At 36.5% G+C, this 23,699-nt stretch overlaps 1 protein-coding gene and 1 pseudogene across 1 annotated transcript in view; one reads left to right on the plus strand and one right to left on the minus strand.

Moving 5' to 3' along the window:
• LOC106846082 (cytochrome P450 2C19-like) overlaps positions 1–4,765 on the plus strand; it is a 47,364-nt gene extending 42,599 nt beyond the window's left edge. The window contains exon 9 of the mRNA XM_070486710.1: positions 4,299–4,765. Within this exon, the coding sequence (XP_070342811.1) occupies positions 4,299–4,537 (239 nt within the window). The 3' untranslated portion in view covers positions 4,538–4,765. The remainder of the gene's footprint in view (positions 1–4,298) is intronic.
• Positions 1–22,386, minus strand: part of LOC139039790 (cytochrome P450 2C42-like) — a 226,130-nt pseudogene extending 203,744 nt beyond the window's left edge.
• Positions 22,387–23,699: the final 1,313 nt, after the last annotated feature.

Consider the following 23,699-nt stretch of genomic DNA (forward strand, 5'->3'; position numbering starts at 1 on the left):
TGTAGCCAAATTCTTGAGGCATGGAGCTGTTTCTGTGTCTGTAGCTATGACCATAGTCAGGCAACTAACCTCCTGGGTATGGAATTGCCTTCTCGAAATGGCTTTTCTCAATCTTGGATTCCACCAGTGTTTTACAGTCTCCTAGCTAGACCCCAAACTTCACACAAAGGGCCTTTTATCTGTGGATAAAGTTATTGTTGCCAAATTATTGTTGCTGAGGGAGGATATGAAGAGGAGACTTCATATTCCATCATCTTACTGATATCCATCATCTTACTGACATAACTCTATCAATATACTCCAATTCACAGTCATTTCTCCTCTGCATGTTCTAAAGAAAAAGTGTTATTATTTTCTGGGTCAGCTCTCAGACATTCCCTCTTCTGTATATGATGAAGGTTAAAAAATTGAAGAGGAGGATTGGCAGTAGTTAGCTCAGGGATAATCTTCTTCAAAATAAATAAATAAATAAATAAATAAATAAATAAACTGTGGTTGGTAACTTCCCCAAACTTGGGAGAGATTTAGACATGTAAGACCATAAAGCTAACAAGTTATCCCACTTTTTTCAATCCAAAATAATCTTTTCCATGCCATACTATAATAAAACTGTCACAAATAAAAACAAAGAGAAAATTCTAAAGGCAGCAAGAGAAGAGAAAATTGTAACCTAAAAAGAGCCCCCATCAGAATATCTGTAAATGTCTCAGCAGAAACTTTGAGTTAGGAGAGAGTGTGATAATATTTTCAAATTGGTCAGAAAAAAAAATGTCGCTGTGAATACTCTATCTGCCAAAGTCATCTTTCAGAAATTATGGAGAAATAAAGATTTTTCAGACAAACAAAAGCTGAGAGAATTCATCACCACTAGATCTGCCTTACAAGAAATATTGAAAGGAGTTCTTCAAACTAAAATGAAAGGATGCTAACTAGTAACATAAAAGCATGAAAATACACAACACAGTGATAAAGGCAAATATATAGTCAAATTCAGCAAACTCTAATACTGTAATATGGTAGTGTGTTAACCACTTAACTGTAATATAATGGTTAAAAGGGAAGAGTATCAAAAATAACTATAGTACTATAATTTGTGAAAGAATGCATAATATAAAAAGAGGTAAATAGTGACATTAAAAAAAGAGGGAACTAAAAGGGTAGACTTTTTGTATGCAACCAAAGTAAAGTTGTTATCAGCATTAAAAGAATATTGTATCTATAAGATGTTTTATGTAAGTCTTATGGTAACCACAAAGAAAACACCTATAGTAGAGTCACAAAAGATAAAGACAAGGGAATCAGAGCATACCACCATAGAAAATCACCACTTCAGAAAGGAAGGCAGCAAGAAAGTTAAAAAGGAACAAGAAAACTACAAAACAATTAGAAAACAATTAATAGGATGGGATTAGTAAGTCCCTACATATCTATAATTACTCTAAAGGTAAATGGATTGAACTCAGCAATCAAAAGGCAAAGAGCTGCTGGATTAACTTTACAAAAACAAGACTCAAGTATATACTGCCTATAGGAGACTCACTTTAGCTTTAAGTACACCCACAGGCTCAAAGTGAACGGATGGAAAATATTTCATGCAAGCATGAAACAAAAGAGAGCAAGATTTTTTATACTTCTATCAGATACAAGTTAAGCCAAAAGTGATAATGAGAGACAAAGAAGGCAATTATATAATGATACAGAGGTAAATTCATCAAGAAGATATATAACCTCATCACACTCAAAAAAATTATTAATATGGGTGGTGATGGATGCTAACTGACTTAGTGTGATGCATTTTAAAATATCTGCAAGGGGTCAGCCCCATGACCAAGTGGTTAAGTTCACACGCTCCACTGCAGGCAGCCCGGTGTTTCGTCAGTTGGAATCCTGGGTGCGGACATGGTACCACTCATCAAGCCACACTGGGGCGGCATCCCACATGCCACAACTAGAAGGACCCACAACTAAGAATATACAACTATGTACCAGGGGGCTTTGGGGAGAAAAAGGAAAAAAATAAAACCTTTAAAATATATGCAAATATCAGCTCATTATGTTGTACAACTGAAACCAATATAATGTTATATGTCAATTATATCTCTATAAAAAAGAAGCTATAACAATCATAAATATATACTCACTCAACATTGGAGCAGCAACATCTATTAAGCAAATACTAATAGACCTGAAGAGAGAAATAAACAACAGTACAGTAATAGAAGGGGACTTCCATACTCCACTTTGAGCAATGGATAAATCATCCAGACTCAAAATGACAAGAAAACATTGAACTTGAACCATACGTTAGACCAAATGGACCTAAGAGACATACAGGACATTCTATCCAAAAGCAGGAGAAGACACATTTTTCTCAGTTATACACAGAATATTTTGTTGGATAGATCATATGAATCTCAAAATGAGTCAGTCAATTTAAGAAGATTGAAATCATATCAAGTATCTTTTCTGAACACAATGGTGTGAAACCTGAAATCAACGACAAGAAGAATCCTGGAAAATCTACAAGTAAGTTGGAAATTAGACAACACATTTCTGAACAACAAATGGGTCAAGGAAGGAATCAAAATGAAAATAAAAAAATTTCTTGAAACAAGTGAAAATGGAAACACAACATACCAAAAGTTGTGGGGTAGTGAAAAATAGTTCTAAGAGCAAAGTTTCTGGAGAAAAATTACTATGTTAAGAAATAAGAAAAATTTCAAACAAGCTAACTTTGAACCTCAGGAATTAGAAAAAGAAGAACAAATTAAGAACAAATTTAGCAGAAGGAAGGAGAAAACAAAGGTCAGAGAATAAAAAAGATGAAATAGAGAACAGAAAAAGTAATAGAAAAGATCAATGAAACTAAGAATTGTTTTTTTGAAAAAATAAACAAAATTGACATACCTGTACCCAGACTAAGAAAAAGAGAAGATTCAAATAAATAAAAAACAGAAACAAAAGAGGAGATATTACAACTGATGACATAAATGCATAGGATCATAATAGACCACCATATAAAATTATGTGCCAAAAAATTGGATAACCTAGAAGAAATGGATAAATTCCTAGAAACATACAATGTACCAAGACTGAATCAGAACAAAATTGAATATATGAACAGATCAATAATGGGTAAGGAGATTGAATCACTGTAGTATATGCACCTGACATGAAGCTATTGATTGCTGAGGCATCCATTTCAAGATCCATCCATTCAGAACGTATTGCTGGCTATATGACACAGGTACTGGCAAAACAGCCAGTACCTCATGATCATGATCATTGGTTGAATGCTCAAGTGGCTGAAAGCATCCTCATGATCTCCAGACAGAAGGCTGCAGACGAAAAATAGACAATCACCTAAATAACAATTAATCGTGAGCTTCCACAACTGGATCCTCAGGCATTTGATGATTATGGGGGGGGGGGGGGGCATTTGTCAGTAAGCATTGTTTCCTTATCTCTCTGTAGAAAATGCTGCTTCCCCTGGACAGGAGGATTCCTTGCCTCTCTCCTCAGACTCTCCCCTTGGCTACCAAGATCCTTCTCCTCCTCCATTCCCCACATACATTTCCCATGGATCTAAGGAGAGTTCCTGGCAAGAGGATGTGATATATTCCTCAGTTCCCCAAGAAGCCTGGGTGCATCCGTGTGGACCTGTGTCCCAACCAAGGGGTCCTTGCCCTCCTTTAGTCCTTTGGGCCTGAGTTTTTCCACGTACACCCTTTCCAGAAAATGGTAAAGAGGCACCTCTGAAATTCACTCAGCCGAACTTCACCTAGTCATCAAAATCCTGAAATAAACCGAGCACCTAAATCAATAGGTATCTACTTCATGAAACATTAGTGAAAGATATTAACTTTCAATTACAATTCTTTTTATGTGAGTTGTTTTCCTTTTGCTCATTTTGCATCTTAATAGAATTGTTAATAAGCAACAGGCTCATTCTGCTTGCTGTGAGACTAGCCAAAAAGTCAGGAGGAAGGTCAGTGGAATAGAAAGGGTTTATTCATGTTTACAAGCAAAAACAGAAGACGGCGGACTAGCATCCTCAAAGCCCATCTCTTCAGAATAAAGACTACAGGCCAGTTATATAGGGGAGAGGACACACTGGCATACTCAAATCTATTTTTGGAATGCAGTTTTTTTAGACATCTGGTTTCCAGGTGGGCCTCCAAGGTCTGGTCTTGATACCGACTGACTCTTATATCAGTTTCCCCACATTAAACCCAGCATGTATGAGGTTAAAACCAAAACACTCTGTCCCTGCTTACTCTCTGGCTTCCTGGCTCCAGAATACACTATCCTCCATGGAGACAGACACCACCAAGGACAAGCACCTGGATTCACTATCTCCTCCCTGCCAAGGAGATACAGGCTGGTGGGAAAGCTGCTGACCAGCAAGATCACGGGCTCCCTCCTCTCTGCAAGTAGTCTCAAGGCCAAAGACAGACTGGTGGGAAAGCTCCAACCAGCAAGGCCATATGCTCCCCCTCCCCTACCTAAAATCCCAAATAAAAACCCTTCATTTTAGCTTTTCGGGAGTTTGGGATTTCAGTGTTAGCTCCCCTCTCTCCTTGCTCAGTGCTGCGCAATAATAAAATTCCTACTTTCTTCTACCATACCCAGTGTCAGAGATTGGCTTGCTGTGCAATAGGCGAGCAAACTCACCTCAGGTTCAATATCAGTCTTATTTCCCGATGCTCTGTTTTTCCTCCTCTGTGACAAATGATCCTGTTTTTGAGGGACCAGGCATGTGTCCGAGGCCGGTTCAATGCCATACAATCTGATTTAGTTTAAAGAAAATAAGAACAAAAGCTTTAATATGTATAGTAAAGATTACCGCTTTCATGTGTTGCACCAACAGTATTATAATTTTCTGGCTAGTTTTACTAAATAAACCTCATTTAAGTTATTCTCATTCTATCCTACATACTAGATAATATAAGTGGTAAATTTTAATTTGAGGAGCCTGTACACTCCTCCCTAGGCAGTTCAGCCACTAGAATTATTTGAAATATCAAAGCATGCTTCCCTCTTATCCTGTTTTCTGTACCACTAAGAGAAAGCAGAAGGTACTTCTGGGTTTTCATACATGGCAATTGATTTAAAGATTTAAAGTTTTTGAATTGTTGATTTCAAGTTCTTGGGATAAAACCCAGTAGTGGGATAATTAGGTCATATGGCATTTCCATCTTTAATTTTTTGAGAAAACTTCGTGCTGTTTTCCATAGTGGCTACCCCAGTTTTCATTGCCATCAGCAGTGTATGAGGATTCCCTTTTCTCCACACTCTCTCCAACATTTGTTACTTTTAATCTTAGTGATTATAGCCAATTTAATAGCTATTAGGTGGTATCTTAGTCTAATTTTGATTTGCATTTCCCTGATGATTAGTGACACTGAACATCTTTTCATATGCTTATTGTCCATCTGTATATCTTCTTTGGAAAAATGTCCGTTCATATCCTCTGCCTATTTTTTGATAGGATCACTTGTTTTGTTGTTTTTTGGTTGTGTGAGTTCTTTGTATATTACAAGATAATGGTCTACTTTCATTCTTTTGCATGTGGCTGTCCTGTTTTCCAGACACCATTTATTGAATTGACTTTCCTTTCTCCATTGTATATTCTTAGCTCCTTTGTCGAAGATTAGCTGTCTGTAGATGTGCGGTTTTATTTCTGGGCTTTCAAATCTCTTCCATTGATCTGTGTGCCTGTTTTTGTGCCAGTACCATGCTGTTTCGATTACTATAGCTTTGTAATACATTTTGAAGTTAGAGATTGTGATGCCTCCAGCTTTGTTCTTTGTTCTCAGAATCGCTTTAGTTATTTAGGGTCTTTTGTTGCCCATATGAATTTTAGGATTCTTTATTCTATTTCTGTGAGGAATGACACCAGGATTCTGGTTGGGATTGCATTGAACCTGTAGATAGCTCTAGGTAGTATGGACATTTTAACTACGTTTGTTCTTCCAATCCATTTACATGGAATATCTTTCCATTTCTTTGTCATCATCAATTTCTTTCAGTAATATCTTATACTTTTCATTGTACAGGTCTTTCACCTTCTTGGTTAAATTTATTCCTAGATATTTTATTCCTTTTGTTGCTATTTTAAATGGGTTTGTATTCTTGAGTTCTCTTTCTGTTAGTTTGTTATTAGAGTATAGAAATGCAACTGATTTTCATATGTTGATTTTGTACCCTGCAACTTTGCTGCAGTAGTTGATTATTTCTAATAGTTTTCCAATGTATTCCTTATGGATTCTATACATAAAATCATGTCGTCTGCAAAGAGCAAGTGTGCCACTTCTTCCTTGCCCATTTGATTTCCGTTTATGTCTTTTTCCTGCCTAATTGCTCTGGCCAAAACCTCCAGTATAATGTTAAATAAGAATGGTGAGGGAGGGCACCCTTGTGTTGTTCGTGTTCTCAGAGAGATGGCTTTCAGTTTTTCCCCATTGAGTATGATGTTGGGTATGGGCTTTTCATATATGGTCTTTATTAATTTGAGGTGCTTTCATTCTATACACATTTAATCGATAGTTTTTGTCATAAATGGATGTTGGGTCTTCTCAAATTCTTTCTCTGAGTCTATTGAAAGGATCATGTTGTTTTTATTCCACATTTTGTAAATGTGGTATATCACATTGATTGATTTTCAGATGATGAACCATTTCTGTGTCCCTGGTATATATCCTACTTAATCATGTTGTATGATTTTTTAATCTATTGCTGTATTTGATTTCCCAGTATTTGTTGAGGATTTTTGCATCTATGTTCATCAGCAATATTGGCCTGTAATTTTCCTTCTTTGTGTTGTCCTTGTCAGGCTTTGGTATCACAGTGATGTTGGCCTCATAGAATGTGTTAGGATGTACTCTGTCTTCCTCAATGTGTTTTGTAATACTTTGAGAAAGATAGGTAATAAATCTTCTTTGAATGTTTAGTGGAATTCATGAGAGAAGCTGTCTCGTACTGGACTTAAATTTTAGGGGAGGTTTTTGATTACTGTTTCAATCTCTTTGCTTGTGCTTGGTCTATTCAGATTTTCTATTCTTGATTCAGTTTGAGAACTTGTAAGAATCTAAGAGTTTATTTCTTCTAGATTGTCCAATTTGTTGGCATATAGTGTTTCATACTATTCTCTTATAATCTTTTGTATTTCTGTGTTATCCATTGTAATTTCTCCTCTTTCATTTCTAATTTTATTTATTTGAGACCTCTCTTTTTTCTTAGTGATTCCAGCTAACGGTTTGTCACTTTTGCTTATCTTCTTGAAGAATCAGCTCTTTTTTTGTTGATCTTTTCTCCTGTCTTTTTTGTTTCAGTTTCATTTATTTCTGCTCTAATTTTTATTCTTTCCCTACTTCTACTGATTTGGAGCTTTGTTTGTTCTTCTTATTATAATTATTTTAGGTGTAGCTTAAGATTGCTTATTTGAGATTTTTCTTGTTTATTAGGATGGGCCTGTATTGTTATGAATTTCCCTCTTAGGACCACTTTTACTGTGTCTCATATAAGTTGATATGGTGTGTTTTCACTTTCATTTCTCCCAGGATATTTTTTTATTTCTCTTTTCTTTTTTTTTTTTTTTTTTTTGGTGATTCACTGGTGGTTCAGTAGCATGTTGTTTAGACTCCATATCTTTGTCACTTTCCCAGCTTTTTTCTTGAAGTTGATTTCTAGTTTCATAACATTATGGGTGGAAACGATGCTTGATATGATTTCAATCTTCTTAAATTTATTGAGTCTTGCTATGTTTCCCAACAAATGGTCTCTCTGTGAGAATGTTCCATGCACACTTGAAAAGAATGTGCATTCTGCTGTTTTTGGATGGACTGTTCTGTATATATCTATTAAGTCCATCTGGTCAAGTTTTTTCATTTAATTCCACTATTTCGTTGTTAACTGTCTGCCTGGATGATCTACCCATTGATGTAAGTGGGGTGTTGAAGTCCCCTACTATTATTGTGTTGTTGTTAATAGCTCCTTTTAGGTTTGTTAATAGTTGCCTTACGTACTTTTGTGCTCCTGTGTTGGGTGCATCGATATTTATATGTGTTATGTCTTCTTGTTGGAGTGACTCTTTCATCACTTTATACTGCCTTCTTTGTCTCTCTTTACCTGTTGTATCTTGAAGTCTACTTTGTCTGCTATAAGTATGGCAACATCTGCTTTCTTTTGTTTGCCATTTTCTTGGAGTATTGTCTTACACCCTTTCACTCTAAGCCTGTGTTTGTTGTTGGAGCTGAGATCTGTTTCCTGGAGGCAGCATATTATTGGTTCTTGTTTTTTAATCTATTCAGCCACACTGTGTATTTTGGTTGGTGAATTCAATTCATTTACATTAAAAGTGATTATTTATATATGAGGGCTTAATGCTGCCATTTTATCACTTGTTTTCCAGTTTTTCTTCATTTCACTTTGTTTCTTGTACTGTGCATTTTGGACTACCGGTTCGGTTACGTAGTTTTCTGTGATGGTTTACTTAGCTTCTCCTTATTTATCATTTGTATCTCTTTTTTAATTATTATTTTACTAGTTACCACTAGGTTTGTATAAAAATCTTGTAGATGAGATAGCCCAATTTTTGATAGCCTCTTAATTCCTTAGACTAAGCTGATTCCATCCTCTTCCTCTTTCCCTCCTAATTTATTATTGTCTCCTCTCATTCCATCTTGTGTTGTGAGTTTGTGGTTAAAATGATGAGATTATATTTATTTTTGGTGTTTTCTTTTGTTTTATCTTTAATGTTATAATTAAGTGTTTAGTCACCTGTCTTGATAGAGAGCTGCAATTTTCTGACTTTGTCTACCTATTTATCTCCTTGTTCAGAGCTTTGTAACCACTTTCTTTTTTTTCCCCCAGTATAGGGGCCTTCATGAGGATTTCTTGTACAGGGATCTTATGGTGAAGAACTCTCTTAGTTTTTGTTTATCTGGGAGAGATTTTATTTCTCTATCATATCTGAAGGATATTTTCAGTGGATAGAGTATAATAGAGTATTCTTGGTTGAAAGTTTCAGTCTTTCAGAATTTTGAATATATCATTTCACTCTCTCTCTTATCCTGTAGGATTTCTGCTGAGAAATATGCTGAAAACCTAATAAGGGTTCTTTTATAGGTTATTTTCTTCTGCCTTGCTGCCCTAAGTATTTTTGCTTTGTCATTGATTTTTGCCAGCTTTACTACTCTACGCCTTGGAGGAGGTCTTTTTATAGTGATATAGTTAGGAGATCTATTGGCTTCTTTCACTTGTAGTTCCACCTCCCCAGACAGTTTTGGGAAGTTCTCAGCTGTTATTTCTTTGAACAAGTTTTCTGCTCCGTTCTCCTTCTCTTCTCCCTCTGAAAAACCTATAATCCTTATGTGGCATTTCCTAATAGAGTAAGGTATTTCTTGGAGAATTTCTTCATTTCATTTTAGCCTTAGTTCTCTCTCTTCCTCCATTTGAAGCATTTCTATATGTCTGTGGTCAAGGACGCTGACTCATTCCTCCATAATATCTTAGAATATAATGGACTCCCTATTGTTTAGGGAGTCCAGATTTTTCTTTATCTCAACCTTAATGTTTTTCATCTCCAACATTTCTGATTGTTTCTTCTTTATAGTTTCAATCTCTTTTGTGAAGAAGTTCCTGATTTCATTGAACTATCTATCTGTATTTTCTTGTAATTCATTGAGTAATTTTGTGATACCTATTTTGAATTCTCTGTCATTTAGATTATAAATTTCTGTGCCTTCAGGATTGATTTATGGGTACTTGTCATTTTCCCTCTGGTCTGGAGATAATATATTTTTTTCATACTGCTTGACAGCATAGATTTGTGTCTCTGCATAGTGATTGTATCTGGTCACAGCTTCCACCTGCTGCCACTGAGTGGGGGTCAAAAGCTGTGTATTCTGAGCCTGCCATGGCCCACAACTCCCTTGCTTTAGCTACTGGGTGCTGTCTGTGCAGTGCTCTGGACAACTGGCTGAGCTGGAATACCAGGCAGAGGAAGCAGTGGTTTCTTTTGTCTGTGAAATCCCAGGGATGTTCTCACTGGGCCCTCACTGTCTGCTCTCCTAGGATGCCAGCTTGATGAAGACACCCCCATGATAGCTTAGTTGCCTCTGTTATCCACAGGCTGTGAGGGAATTTAGAGAGCAATGGTGTTCACATAGAGGCCCACTCATCCCTGTTTTTCCTCACAGAGCTGCACACAATCCTAGGGTCACTGCTGTCTTTTGGGAGGGAGAGACGATTCCCCTTACCTCCTTTCACTTCCTCTTGGGGGTCCAGCACCTTCACCTTCAGGCATATGACTGTGTGGGTCTCTCAGACATCTTTTGTATTGTGTCCTCTATTGGTATATGAATGTCTTTTGGGTTATATCTTAGAAATAAGAGTCTAAGGAAGGATCTCACTCTGCCATGATGCTGACATCACCCATACACTGCTTATTTTTAAGAAACAAAAGACCCAGAAAGTTTATCTTTTTATCTTCCCCATAACTACCTAAGAGAATTCAGATTAAAAAAAAACTGTCTCAGGAAGGGAGCTATTATCTTAGCATAACATGAACTAGGTAGACAGGGAGAAATCTAGAAAGCTGGTTTTTGGGCTGCTTTCTGTGTCATTCTGTTTCTGTGTGGCAAAACAAGTGCTTGTTTTCCAAAAGTTTGCTCCTTTTCATCTCCCTGTGAATTGTCTTCCTTCCTTTTGAAGTCCCTGACTTTCTCCACCCCTAACATCTTGTTTTGTCTTTAGCTGAAAATGATATTTAAGGTGAGAGCTTTGGCCATTTTGGTGGGTTACTTGTTTTTCCTGGGTTTGTATCATGTGTACGTGTCATTAAATTTGTTTTTGTTTTCCTCCTGTTAATCTCTCTCATGTCAATTTAATTCTTAGACCAGCCAGAAAAACCTAGAAAGGAAGAGGAAAATGTCTTTCTCTTCTACAATACCTACAGACACACATGGTATGACATACTACATACCTAGGCTATATGGTATTCACCTTGTGAAACTACTATAACATATATGGTCTATCGACCAAAACATTGTTATGTGGCATGTGACTGTACAAACACAGTAAAGGTTGAGAATCCCAGTGAACTGAATGTTCCCTTGGAAGGAAGCCTACAAGACTCAGGGTACACTGGGTCCAACTGCAGAAATACCAATTGCAGACACTATAACATTGGGCATGGTGCTGAATTTCCAAGGCTCAGCTGTTTCATCATTAAAATGGGAGTAATTTTAACTTAGGCAAAGATAATGGAGGGAATCAAAAGATGTAAGATGAGTGTGGAAATTCTGTGTAAAATGCAACTCTCCCTGTAAGCATGAGAGATAAACATTTTGTACCTGAGATCTTGACAAAAACTTAATTTTTCCCTTAATACTTTAAAAGTAACCTTACCAATCAACTTGGAATAAACATGATGATATCTTTCAGGACACGCCTCTGTACAATCATTATTATTATAAATCAAGTAATTTACCTCATTCCAGAGATATTCATATCCTCATGACTACTACATATTGTCTCCTGTTCAGGTCTGCATGTTGTGGTGATTCTGTGCTGTGTATCTGTTTCATGAAGTCCCTGCCTTCCATCCTGCACTGCTTTCATACCTGTTGTTCTGTCTATAATCTCTCTTCCCTGTTGTGCATACATTATTCACCTATTTCTGACAATGATAGGCCAAAAAAGTAACATAAGGTACTGTGTCTGGAGGTGACTGGGAGGTGGAGGAAGTCATCTGTTTTTCTTTATTTTGAGAACCTAATGCCCTTTTATCCTTAGAATGAGGTAAGGGAGATCTACTTCATATGAAGCCTGTGGCTTTGTGAAGAGTCAGTGAGAGTATACATTCAGAGTAAACAGTGTTTGAGGAGTTTCTTTTGTTTTCCTAAAATTGTTCTGAGGCAGCTATGGTGTGCGCCATTGTGTGCCACAATAGGCATCAGGAGGTCTCCATTCTAATGTCAGTTCTGCCACTTGTGAGTTGTGTGATACTAGACAGATCTCCCATTTTCCTAGAGTCTCCCTTTCCCCATTTGAAAAATAAACAATAATAATCTCTGCTTTCTAGTGTTTTAGTCTGGTTTTTGTGTGATTATTTTCTTGAGATTATATTCCAGTTAGATATTTTTTTACAAGAAAATCACATAGGTGATGTTGTGTATTTCCCATTGCATGGCATTGGGGAGGTGGGGGAACATAATGTCAAGTTATCTCTATACTGGTGATATCGAGTTTCTTGCTTATTAAAGAGAATGCTCCAGAGACCTCCATTGTAGGGATACGATTTTTCACATGTAATCAATTTTTAAATATATGGCATGGTACTCTAAGCCTTGTGAATATTTTGATTTCCAAATAATTTACCCAATAGTTTTAGCATTAATTGATGATAGCTGCCTGAATTTATGATCTTTGCCAGAACTACTGTAAAATGATGATTTTTCCAATTTTACCATTCCTTACTTTTTAATCTTTTTGTTGTTGTTGTTGCTGGGAAATATTTGCTCTGAGCTAACATGTGTTGCTAATATTCCTCTTTTTTTCCTCCCCTGAGCCCTGGTACATAGTTGCATTCTCCAGCTGTAAATCCATCTATTTCTAGTATGTGAGCTGCCACCACAGCATGGCTACATCAAGAAGACCCCACTCTCATGAGCTTATATAAACATATTTACTTCCCAAACACCACATCTCCAAATACACTCACATGGGGATTTAGGGATTCAAAATACGAATTTTGAGGGGACACACACATTCAGCCCATAATATCACTACTTCAACTGCTATAGGAGCCCACTTTGGTAAGATTGTTGGCACTGACATCAAACATATCACTGTTTATTACCTGGTCTGTCTGGCTGGAAAAGTTATTACCTTCTTTGGACTTGCATTTTCTCATATACAAATCAAAGAGATTGGATTAAGTGACTTCCAAAATTTCTTCCAGTTCTATAACTTCTTTATATCTCAGTTTATTTTTGTCTGATCATGTTAGGGCACAACAGGGCATTTTTCTATGTCTGAATTCTGTGCTATATGATGAAAACTAATTCCCCAATCCACAATATTTGACCCTGGACACATCTTGGATGAGAATGGCCATTTTAAAAAGAGTGATTACTTCATGCTTTTCTCAGCAGGTAATGAAAGTCATTTCCAGCTGTACTTCAAGGGGCAAGATACCATTATGGGATCAGTTGGAACTTGGTGCCTAATCTAAGACTGACAAAATCATTTTTATACATGATTAATAGAACCACTCTCAGTGTGATGAAGTGCTTTCCCACCTCATGATATATCCTCATTATTGGGCCAGATCAGTGAGGCCGCGGGGAATTGACCCAGGGTCTAAAGTCAGAAAGCTATGGGATGAGATGATTGGATTTGTCTCCAGATACATCACTGCACAACCCTGAACTCTTGATAGTCAAATTCATTTAGACTTTTCTTACGTGCCCTTAGAAAAGTATCTAATGCCACAACTTTACTGAATATCTCCTATGTGGTGCCCCGACACCCCCAGACTGAGCTCTGAAGCACAAGTATCTATAATCACAGAATGGGCACTGAAGCAGCTCACACTCTAGTTAAGAAAGTCGATGAGTGAACAGATCATTATAACTCATTATGACTAGTGCTGTAAAAGGGGGAAGCACAGGCTGCTCTGTAGCCTAAGAGAGTGAAGCTGTCTACTTCTGTTCATTTATACCCCCACAGTGAGGCACAAAATGGAATAAGCAACATTATAATAGAATAAATACCTTTGAGGAGCCTCACAAAAGGCTACAAGTAAGGAAAGAAGAGAGAGAAGGGCACATTTACAGAGGTGTTGGGATAGTAACAGGACATTTCTCTAGATTGAGTAGGTCAGAAAACCTGCCAAGGGACCTGTAGGAATGTGACAAACCCTGAAATGATTACAGAGTACTCTGGTCTCCTAAAATAACAGTTCTTTGTCTTTGGCATCAGGCTCTCCACACCTGTAGTGTGTGCTGAATCTCTTGCAAAGTAGTCACCTTTATTTATCCTCTGGATTTTTATGCCTGCTTTTGGCCTACAGTTTAAATACTCAGATGACAAGGACTAGGCACTCTCTTCAGGAACTCACATTTTAGCCAACTAGAAAAATCAACAGAGAATTATGACTGAAAGTGTTCTGTCCTTCAGTGGAAGCATAAATATTAGGAATATGATGCTGAGGAAACCAGAATGAGATTCTACTGAGGGAATTACAAATATTTAAAGAGAAAATGATATTTGACCTAAGTCCTTGTTCATAAATTATTCTGTATGTTCTAATATCTCTGAGTGCTACTTAAAGAACTGACACAGAGTGTTCATCTATGTTCTAACCACTCACAACTCAGGCTGGAAAGTTGGTAGGACTGCTCAAAGACATTGTGATCTAATTAACTTCAAACATCTGGGGCAAAAGATTATGGGCAAAACATACAGTAGACCACATAGGGCTCATCCTTTTTCTCAATGAAAGTCTGGCCAAGTGTTAAAAGAATAAACCAGGAAAGAGTTATTCTGCAAAGACTGGGAGAGATGAGGGTTTTTTGTTGTTTGTTTCATTTGCCTTGTTTTTGTTTCTTTAAATTCTTGGCATTCAAGGAAATCTCTCTGTTAAAACATTAGCTGAGCACAAGGTAAGAAAGGGAGACCTTCATGACTATATACAACAAGGAATATAATCACTGCAAAATGGTTTGCAAAAGTCACTAAAAAGACTGCTAAAGCCTTTAACAATCAATAAAACAACAAATCCTGGTGAAGGGAAAGAATATGATTTCCACAAGAACATTATGATATTAAAATGTTCAGTTTTCAATAAAAAATCACAGGGCATGCTGACAGAGAAGAAAGAGGATGGTATGGTCCTTTGAAAAGATGAAAGTAAGTTAATAGTAACTGTCCCTGAGGAAGTCTAGCCATCAGAAATACAAGACAAAAGCTTTAAAATAACTGACTTAAATGTGCTCAAAGAGGTAAATGATAACATGGGCAAAGAACTAAACTAAATCAGAAAAACTACATATGAACAGAATGAGAATATCAACAAAGAGAAACTATAAAAGGGTACTAAGAAATCTGAAGCTGAAAAGTGCAATAACTGAAATAAAAAATTACTGAGGGGTTCAACAACAGATTGATCAGGCAGAAGAAAGAATCAGAGAAGTTGTAGATAGAAAAATTAAAGTTATTGAGTCTGAAACAGAAAATAAATTTTTTAAAAAGTGAACACAGTCTAATACCCCTATGGAATACCATGAAATGGACCAAGATATATGTCACAGGAGTCCCAAACATTAAAAAGAGAGAGAAATAGGCAGAAGGAATCTTTGAAGAAATAATGACCAGGATCTTCCCTAATTAAATGAAATGCATGAATACAAAACCAAGAAGCTCAACAAATGCCAAATGGTACAAACTCAAAGAGATCTACACTGATCCACATTATAATCAAACTATTGAAAGACACAGACAAACAGAAAATCATGAAAACAGTGAGAAAAAAGTGACTCATCCTGGACAAGATCAACACGGAATTTCTTTTCACAAACCACAGAGGCAAGAAGGCAGTGTGAGGATACATTTAAAATACTGAAATAAAATAAAAACTTATGAAACAAGAATTTTATATTTGATGAACCTCTTCTTCAAATATAAGGGAGAACTTACATTCTCAGATAAACAAAAGTGAAGAAGCTCATTACTACTAGAATTGCCCTAAATAAATGCTAAAGGGAGTCCTTCAAGTTGAATAAAAGGGCACTAGATATCAACTCAAAGCCATATGAAGAAATTAAGATGCCCATTACTTGTAAATACATGGGTAATTTTTTTGTCTTTTGTTTTATTTTATTTATTTTTGTTTTGGTGAGGATGATTTTCCCTGAGCTAACGTCTGTTGTCAATCTTGCTCCTTTTTTTGCTTGAGGAACATTAACCCTGAGCTAACATCTGTGCCAGTCTTCCTCTACTTTTTCTATGGGATACCTCCACAGCATGATTGATGAGTGGAGTAGGTCTGCACCCAAGATCTGAATTCGTGAATCCCAGGCCACTGAAGAGAGCATGGAACTTTAACCACTTGGCCACGGGGCCAGCCCCAATACATTGGTAAGTTTTAAAACCAATGCTATTTTATTCTTAGCCTGTATCTTCACTTTTATTATTTAAAAAGTTAAGGCACAAATGGATAAAAGCAATTATATGTCTATGTTTCTGGACATACAATGTATAAAGACATAATTTGTGACAAAAACAACATAAAGAGAAGGATGGAGCTGTAAAGGAGAAGAGTTATTGAAGCTAAATTAGTGCCAATTCCAAATAGACAGTTATAGATTTCTGATGCTAAATGTAATCCCCATGGTAAACACAAAGCTTATAGTGAAATATATATACAAAAGGAAATTAGGAGGGAATTAAAACCGTTCACTACAAAAAACAACTAAACGCAAAAGAAGACAGTAACTAAGAAAATGGAGAAAAAATGAATGAAATATACAGAAACCAAATAGTAAAATGGCAGAAGTAAGATCTTTCTTACCTGTATATTAATTTAAATATAAAGAGTTAAACTTTCCAGTCAAAAGCAGAGACTGGAGAAACAGATACATTTTTTAAAACACGATCCAGCTAAATGCTGTCTACAAGACACTAACTTTAACACCAAGATGCATTATAATCAAATTGCCAAAAGTCAAAGATAAAGAGAGAATATAGAAAGCAGCAAGAAAATGTGACATGTCACATACAATGGCATCCTCATAACACTGTCAGCAGATTTCTCAGCAGAAACTTTGCAGGCCAGGAGAGAGTGGGATGACACATTGAAAGTGCCGAAAGACAAAAACTGCCAAACAAGAACATTATACTGGGCTAAATGATCCTCATAAATGAAGGAGAGAGAAAGACTCTCCCAGACAACCAAGTTGAGGGAGATCATCACTACTAGACCTGTCTTACAAGTAAAAGCTAGGAGAAATTCTTCAAACTGAAAAGAAAGGATGCTAAATAGCAGCATGAAAAAATATGAAAGTAAAAAACTCATTGGTAAAGGTAACTATAGAGTTGAATACAGAATAATGGAATACTGTAATGGTGGTATGTAAATCAATTTAAGCTGTAGTATAAAAGTTGAAAGACAACAGTATTAAAAATAACCATAATTACAATCATGTGATAGAGGACACACAACATAAGAAGGTATAAATTGTGACATCAACAACATAAAGTGTAGAGGGGAGGAAGAAGTAAAATTGTAGAGATTTTGTATCTGATTGAATTCAAGTTATCAGCTTAAAATAGAGTTATAAATGTTTTTTGATATAAGCCTAATAGTACACATAAATAATAAACTTGTAGTAGATACAAAATATATAAAGGAATAAAAGCATGTCACCACAGAAAATTCATCAAATCGCAACAGAAGAAAGGAAGAAAAGAAGAAAAGAAAAAAGGAACAAAAAAAAAAACAGTGAGATAGCCACTTTTTGAACAGTGACAGTAAGTTTTCAGCTATCAATAATTACTTTAAGTGTACATAGATTAAAATCCCCACTCAAAAGACCTACATTGGTGAAAGGATAACAAGATACTACCATATGCTGCCTATAAGAGACTACTTTAGCTAAAGCTAAAAAAGGACACATATAGGCTGTAATTGAAGGAATGGAAAAAGATATTCCATGCAAATAGCAATCAAAAGAGAGCCAGAAAGGCTTTTCTTACATCATACAAAACAGACTTTAATTCAAAAACTGTTACAAGAGACAAAGAAGGTCGTTATAGAGTGGTAAAAGGATCAATTCATCCAGAGGATAGAACAATTGTAAATATATATGCACCCAACGTCAGAGCACAAATACATTAAGCAAATATTCACAGTTGTGAAGGAATAAATAGAAAGCAAACCACACCAGTTAGGGAGTTCAATACCACACAATCAACAATGGACACATCATCCAGACATAAAATGAGTAATATTCCATCTTGATAGTAGTAGAATATACATTCTTCTCAAGCGCAAACAGAACATTCTTCAGAGTAAATCATACATTAGGACATGAAACGAGTTTTAACAAATTTAATAAGATTGAAGTTTATCAAGTATCTTTTCCAAACACATTGGTATGAAACTAGAAGTCAATAACAAGAGAAAAATTGGAAACTTCACAAATATGTGGAAATTAAACAACACACCCCTGAACAACCAATGGATCAAAGAAGAAATCAAAAGAGAAGCAAAAAGTATCTTGAGACAATGACAATAGAAACGCAGCACTCCAAAATTATTAGGATGCAGCAAAAGCAGTTTTAAGAGGAAAGTTTATAGCAACAAATTCCTACAATAAGAAAAAAGATAGATGATGTCATCCAGATGGCAACATAGGTTGTGCCCAACTACAGTTGGCCTCACAAGAAGGCCAACTAGCAACTATCCGTAGACAAGAAACCATAGTGAAAATCCCAGAACCCAAGAGTGAGGCTGCAGCACCTCCCTGGGCCACAGAGGCTGAGAAGAACTGCACTAGAAGGTAAAGAGGGGCAGTTTCAGTTTGGCCCTCCATGAGACCAGCACAATGCTGCACCAACAGGACCTTTAGTTTCTTCAGTGGGAAAAAGATGCCCCAAGCGGACAACCAACACACCCAGCCTTGTGAGACACTTCCCAGGAGGCCCACTTGGGTCTAAACTCACAGGGATCTCCGGGGAATCTGCAGGGTTGGCACAGTGGGGATAAGACAGAGGTGAATAAGGAGCTGGGCTTGCAGTAACCAATGCTCAGATCTTGGCGGACCACTTTTCTGCCTGAAACAGAGCCCAGGCAGAAATGTAAGCTAGGGGGTCTGCCCATCTGTAGAGCCAAGCTGGTTGTTCAATTTGGCCAGGGATATGGGTTGGCATTTCTGCCTTATTTGGGTCCCAGCCAATGGGATATACCAGCCATTGGGTTAGCCCCAATCAGGTAGGAAGGCAAGTTCACAGTCACACCCCACTGAGAAGCCTGGCCATAGACACCCAGCAGCTACACAGCATATCCTATGGCCTGCCTTGGTAAGAAGCAAATTTGCAGCCACATCCAAAGCAAAGAAAAATGTCCAGTTCCACCCCACTGAGAAGTGTGGACACAGGTGTCCAGCAACCTCAGAACACATGCTACTGTCCATCCAGGCAGGGAAGCAAGCTCACTGCCCCACCCAAATACACAGGATACTTGCCAGTCATGCTCTACCAGGAATCCTAGCCACAGGTACCCAGCAGCTGCAGAGCACATCCTATGGCCCACTCAGGCAGGGAAGCCAGTTCAAAGCCCTGCTCAACTGCTAACCATAGCCTCCAGTCCCACCCAACTGCGAAGCCTGTCTACCAATGCCCAGAAACCTCAGAACACACTCTATGGCCTGCCTAGTCAGGAAAGCAAGTCAGTAGCTCCACCCAACCACCTAGCACAGCCTCTAGTACATGTATATCAAAACAGTATTTTGTACACTTTAAATGACAAAATTTTTATGTGTCAAATTATACCTTAATAAAGTTTGGAAACAATTATTTTTCTTTTAATTGTACTGGAAGATTTAGTCAGAGAAACTAGGCAAAAAACAAAAGAAAGAAAAGGCATCCAACTTGGATAGGAAGAAGTAAAACCATGTCTATTTGTAGATAACGTGAATCTGTTATACAAAATCCTTCAGAATCCACAAAAAATTTCTAGAGATAATAAATTAATTCAACACAATTGCACGATTCAAGACCAATGGTAAAATCAGTTGTGTCTCTATTCAACAGCAATGAAACACAAATATCAGTGTGTCTCTATACCAGCAATGAACATCTCAAAATGAAATGAAGGAAATAATTCCATTTACAGTATCATCAAAAAGCATAAGTAACTAATAGTCTTTTAAAAAGGAGGTGAAAGTCTTGTACACTGAAAACTAAAAACCATAGCCAAATGAATTGAAATATACCTAAATAAATGGAAGACTATCCCATATGCAAGTATTGGAAGATCTAATATTGTTAAGATGGCAATACTTCCTAAAGCAATCTAGCAGTTTAATTTTATATCTTCCATAATGCTTAGAGTAGATTCATGCATACAATGTGTATTTAAAATGCTTGTCAGCATTACTTGCCTGACCATTGAAACATCCCTGGTAAATAGAGAACTATTTAATGAACCACAAAATGCACAAAACATCAAATAACTGAGCTGTGGTTAACATTTTACCTGGTCCTTTTTGATCAGGAAACAATCAATAAAGTCCCAAGGATTGTTAATGTCCAGAGATGCTTGGTGTTCCTTCACTTTCTCCAAAATATAACTTCTTACATAAGCAACATTTTTAAGTAATTTGTCTTGACTCCCTAGGAAATAATCAAGGAGACCAGAGAAATTATTGCAGATCTAGAAGAGAAAGCAATAGCTTATTAAATAAAAGACATTTAATGAAGACATATACCATATGCCAAGCCCTGGTTAGAAACTGCACTATAAATATTAATAAAATATTGTCTCTGTCTTGAAGGGAAATTTTTATTTGACAAATACATAATTGTCTATGCTGATAGATGCATTTGAGGGAGAAAATTCTGCCGAGAGGATCAAAGATGATAAATATTTCCTATACTCATACATGATGTTTACAGTATAAAAACATCTTTATTTCAAGTCTCTCTTTTTGCATAAATTCTTCCCTAAAATCTTTGCATGCAATACTTGATTCACATTTTGCAGATGCCACACACAACTCAACATTTTCTGTATAACATAACTGTGCGCCAGAGCAGTCAAATGACTTCTCTAAGATCACACCATTTTCTTTTAGGCAGAATGCATAACATGTCAGCTCAGTCTAACTAAAATTGTGATGTTTGTTTATGAATAGAAAACAATAGTTTGTTAAATAGAAGACATTTCATGAAGACTTATATACCATATGCCAATCCCTGTTTAAAAATTGTATGTAAATACTAATAAAGTGTGGTCTCTGTCTTGCAGTGAAATTTTCATTTAATAAATACATAATGTCCTATGCTGATAGATGCATTTGAGGGAGAAAATTCTGACCAGAGGATCAAAGATGATAAATATTTGCTCAGACATCATGTTTATAACATAAAAACATCTGTATATCAATTGTCTCACTTTTTACATCAATTCTTGCTCCCAATCTTGAAAGATGGAATGACAAAATATTACAATTCACATTTTGTAGACGACAACACAAGTTAAGGGAGTTTGGGCAACCTGATATAGAACACAAAGCTAGTCCCTGCTGTTTCTATTTCTAGAAGCCTCAAACACAGACTTGGCATTCTAAAATGAAATACAACACTACAGATTATGTATAAACTAAGTGTACACCAGCGCAGTTAATGACTTCTCTAAGATCACACCATTACCTTTTAGGCAGGATGCAGAACATGTCACTTAAACACAGGTAAAACTGTGATGTTTATGATTCATATACCATAAAATCAATCATTTTGTCATCCCCAAAGCAATTACCTTGTCAGTTAGGATGCCAGCTGAAGCATCAAACAATCCTGCTCTAGTCAGTGTTCCCTGGCAACATCTGTGGTCCCAACATTCTCCCTCTTTGAAGAAGACATTCTCTTCCTTCCTAAATGCAGGTATTTCTGCCAACTAATATGTTGAAGAAGTCACTAAGTGTTGATTGAATGACAATACTTGTGTGTAATGGAAGCCTTTCAAGAAGGGCCTGGAAGTCCATTTAGTGCCTTGGACATGATTTGGGGAAGTTATCAAAGTACTTTATGGAAACTGGGCTTTGGAGTTTAGTGGAAAAACCATTGATCAGGGTAACAGGATTGAATTCCAGTTCTGAATTCTGGGCTTGTATTTTCCTGTCTGACATTAAAGATCAGCCATCTTCCTCAGATATTCACTCTATGGCACTACGCTCTGGGCAGGACTGTGGCATTCACACATTCACTTCACAGTTTGGCGTATATAGATATTTGAACCTCTTGGAGAAAAAGAGCATAAATTATTCCTCAGGAAGAAAGAATCTTGTCCTCATCTGCATCCATGGAGAGCTACTAATCCTGGTGTTTTCATCAACATTTTTCATTATGTTTAGAAAATTCTGATCTGTATAATCAAAACAATTCTGGAAAATAATGGAGCAGATCACATTACAGGGAGCACAGCCCAGGATAAACATAAGATCACAGGGTGAAGCTAAAGAATCAGAAAAAAATTGAAAACACCTTTAGAAAATATATGTGGAACACTTTGTCTGTGAGATAACAGATAAAGATAATTGAGAAACTCTAAAGCAATATCTTACCTACGATTTCCCTTAACAGCAAAATATTCAACATGCATAAAATCAATGCATCACTTTTACCTTAACCTGTGCAGACAATTTCAAACTAGCTAGTTAAACAACATTTTTTATTAACGTTCAATTCACATCCACTGTCTTTATTGGTACCCTTTCACCCAAGATACCTGATAATTTAGAGGAAAAAAGAAAAAAGTAAATAAAGAGACCATTTTTAATATCACTTCATAATTAAAGTTATCAGCGCTGAATATTATCCATTTGCAAAGCCTGTAGAAAATTAAGCACTGATATGGAAACAGAGAGAATAGTTAGGAACCTGAAAATGTTTTATACATCATGAACAGTTGAAAGAATCATGTGTAGAGAGACTGTGGGTGAATTCATGCATTTGAAGGAATAAGCGTTAAAAAGCAGGAAACATCCATGTTGTATGAGAAGAAAAACTAATACAAATGAACAACAATTATAACACAGACTTTTTTGTCTAAAATAAAATGAGAAATTTTAAGTCAAAAATAAACCCCAGGAAAACAAACAAGAAAAGGTAAATTGATAAAAGCAGTTCTTAAATTTTTTTCATTTCAATATTCAAGAAAAAATACTCCTTAGGATGTAAATGTCCATCATTTCCAAACACCACGAAAAATTAATTTATTTGGGCAAAGCTGCCCCACACAGACTTCTTGTGTATTGTTCTGTATAGCCTTCAACAGAATAGTATGTCTTAATACATTTTAATTTTTTTCCATCATTTAAAGCAAAGTTATCATATTTCTGGTAAAGAAATTTCATTAGAGGAAAACTTTTCTTCCTTGGTAAAGAACCTGTAAAATGAAATCATTGCGATCAAATGATCAATTAAAGATCATTACATGTAAAAAGATTCAAAATTCACATGCATAGATGTAATTAAGGATGACTTGAGTCAACAATATTGTGGCAGAGTGACATCAAGAAGATAATGGAATAGGAAATCCATCCCTTGTTCCTCCATAGAAACTCTTATTTGGCAATGATATATCAACTAAAATTCCTCTATGAGATTTTCAGAATCCAGTAAAGAAGTTGCAGTACCAGAGGGGAGCATAAAGCTGGGAACAGCTACATTAAAACTAGTAAGAAAAACAATGTCACTTTACCTGCATCAGCACCTCCCCCAAGATGGTACAACTAAATGCTAGTGGAGAATGCCCCAGATTGTGTTTACTCCATCACAGGAAAGAGAAGCATGAAGCATGCATTCCATGTACCAGCCTGAAGGGCTGATGTCTGTCTTACCTCACTTGGAGTTCAGACAGAACTGGCATAGTCTGGATGCCTGAGACCACTAAGAATAAAGGAGAGCAG

This window comes from Equus asinus, chromosome 2, assembly GCF_041296235.1.
Source record: "Equus asinus isolate D_3611 breed Donkey chromosome 2, EquAss-T2T_v2, whole genome shotgun sequence".
NCBI classification, from domain to species: domain Eukaryota; kingdom Metazoa; phylum Chordata; class Mammalia; order Perissodactyla; family Equidae; genus Equus; species Equus asinus.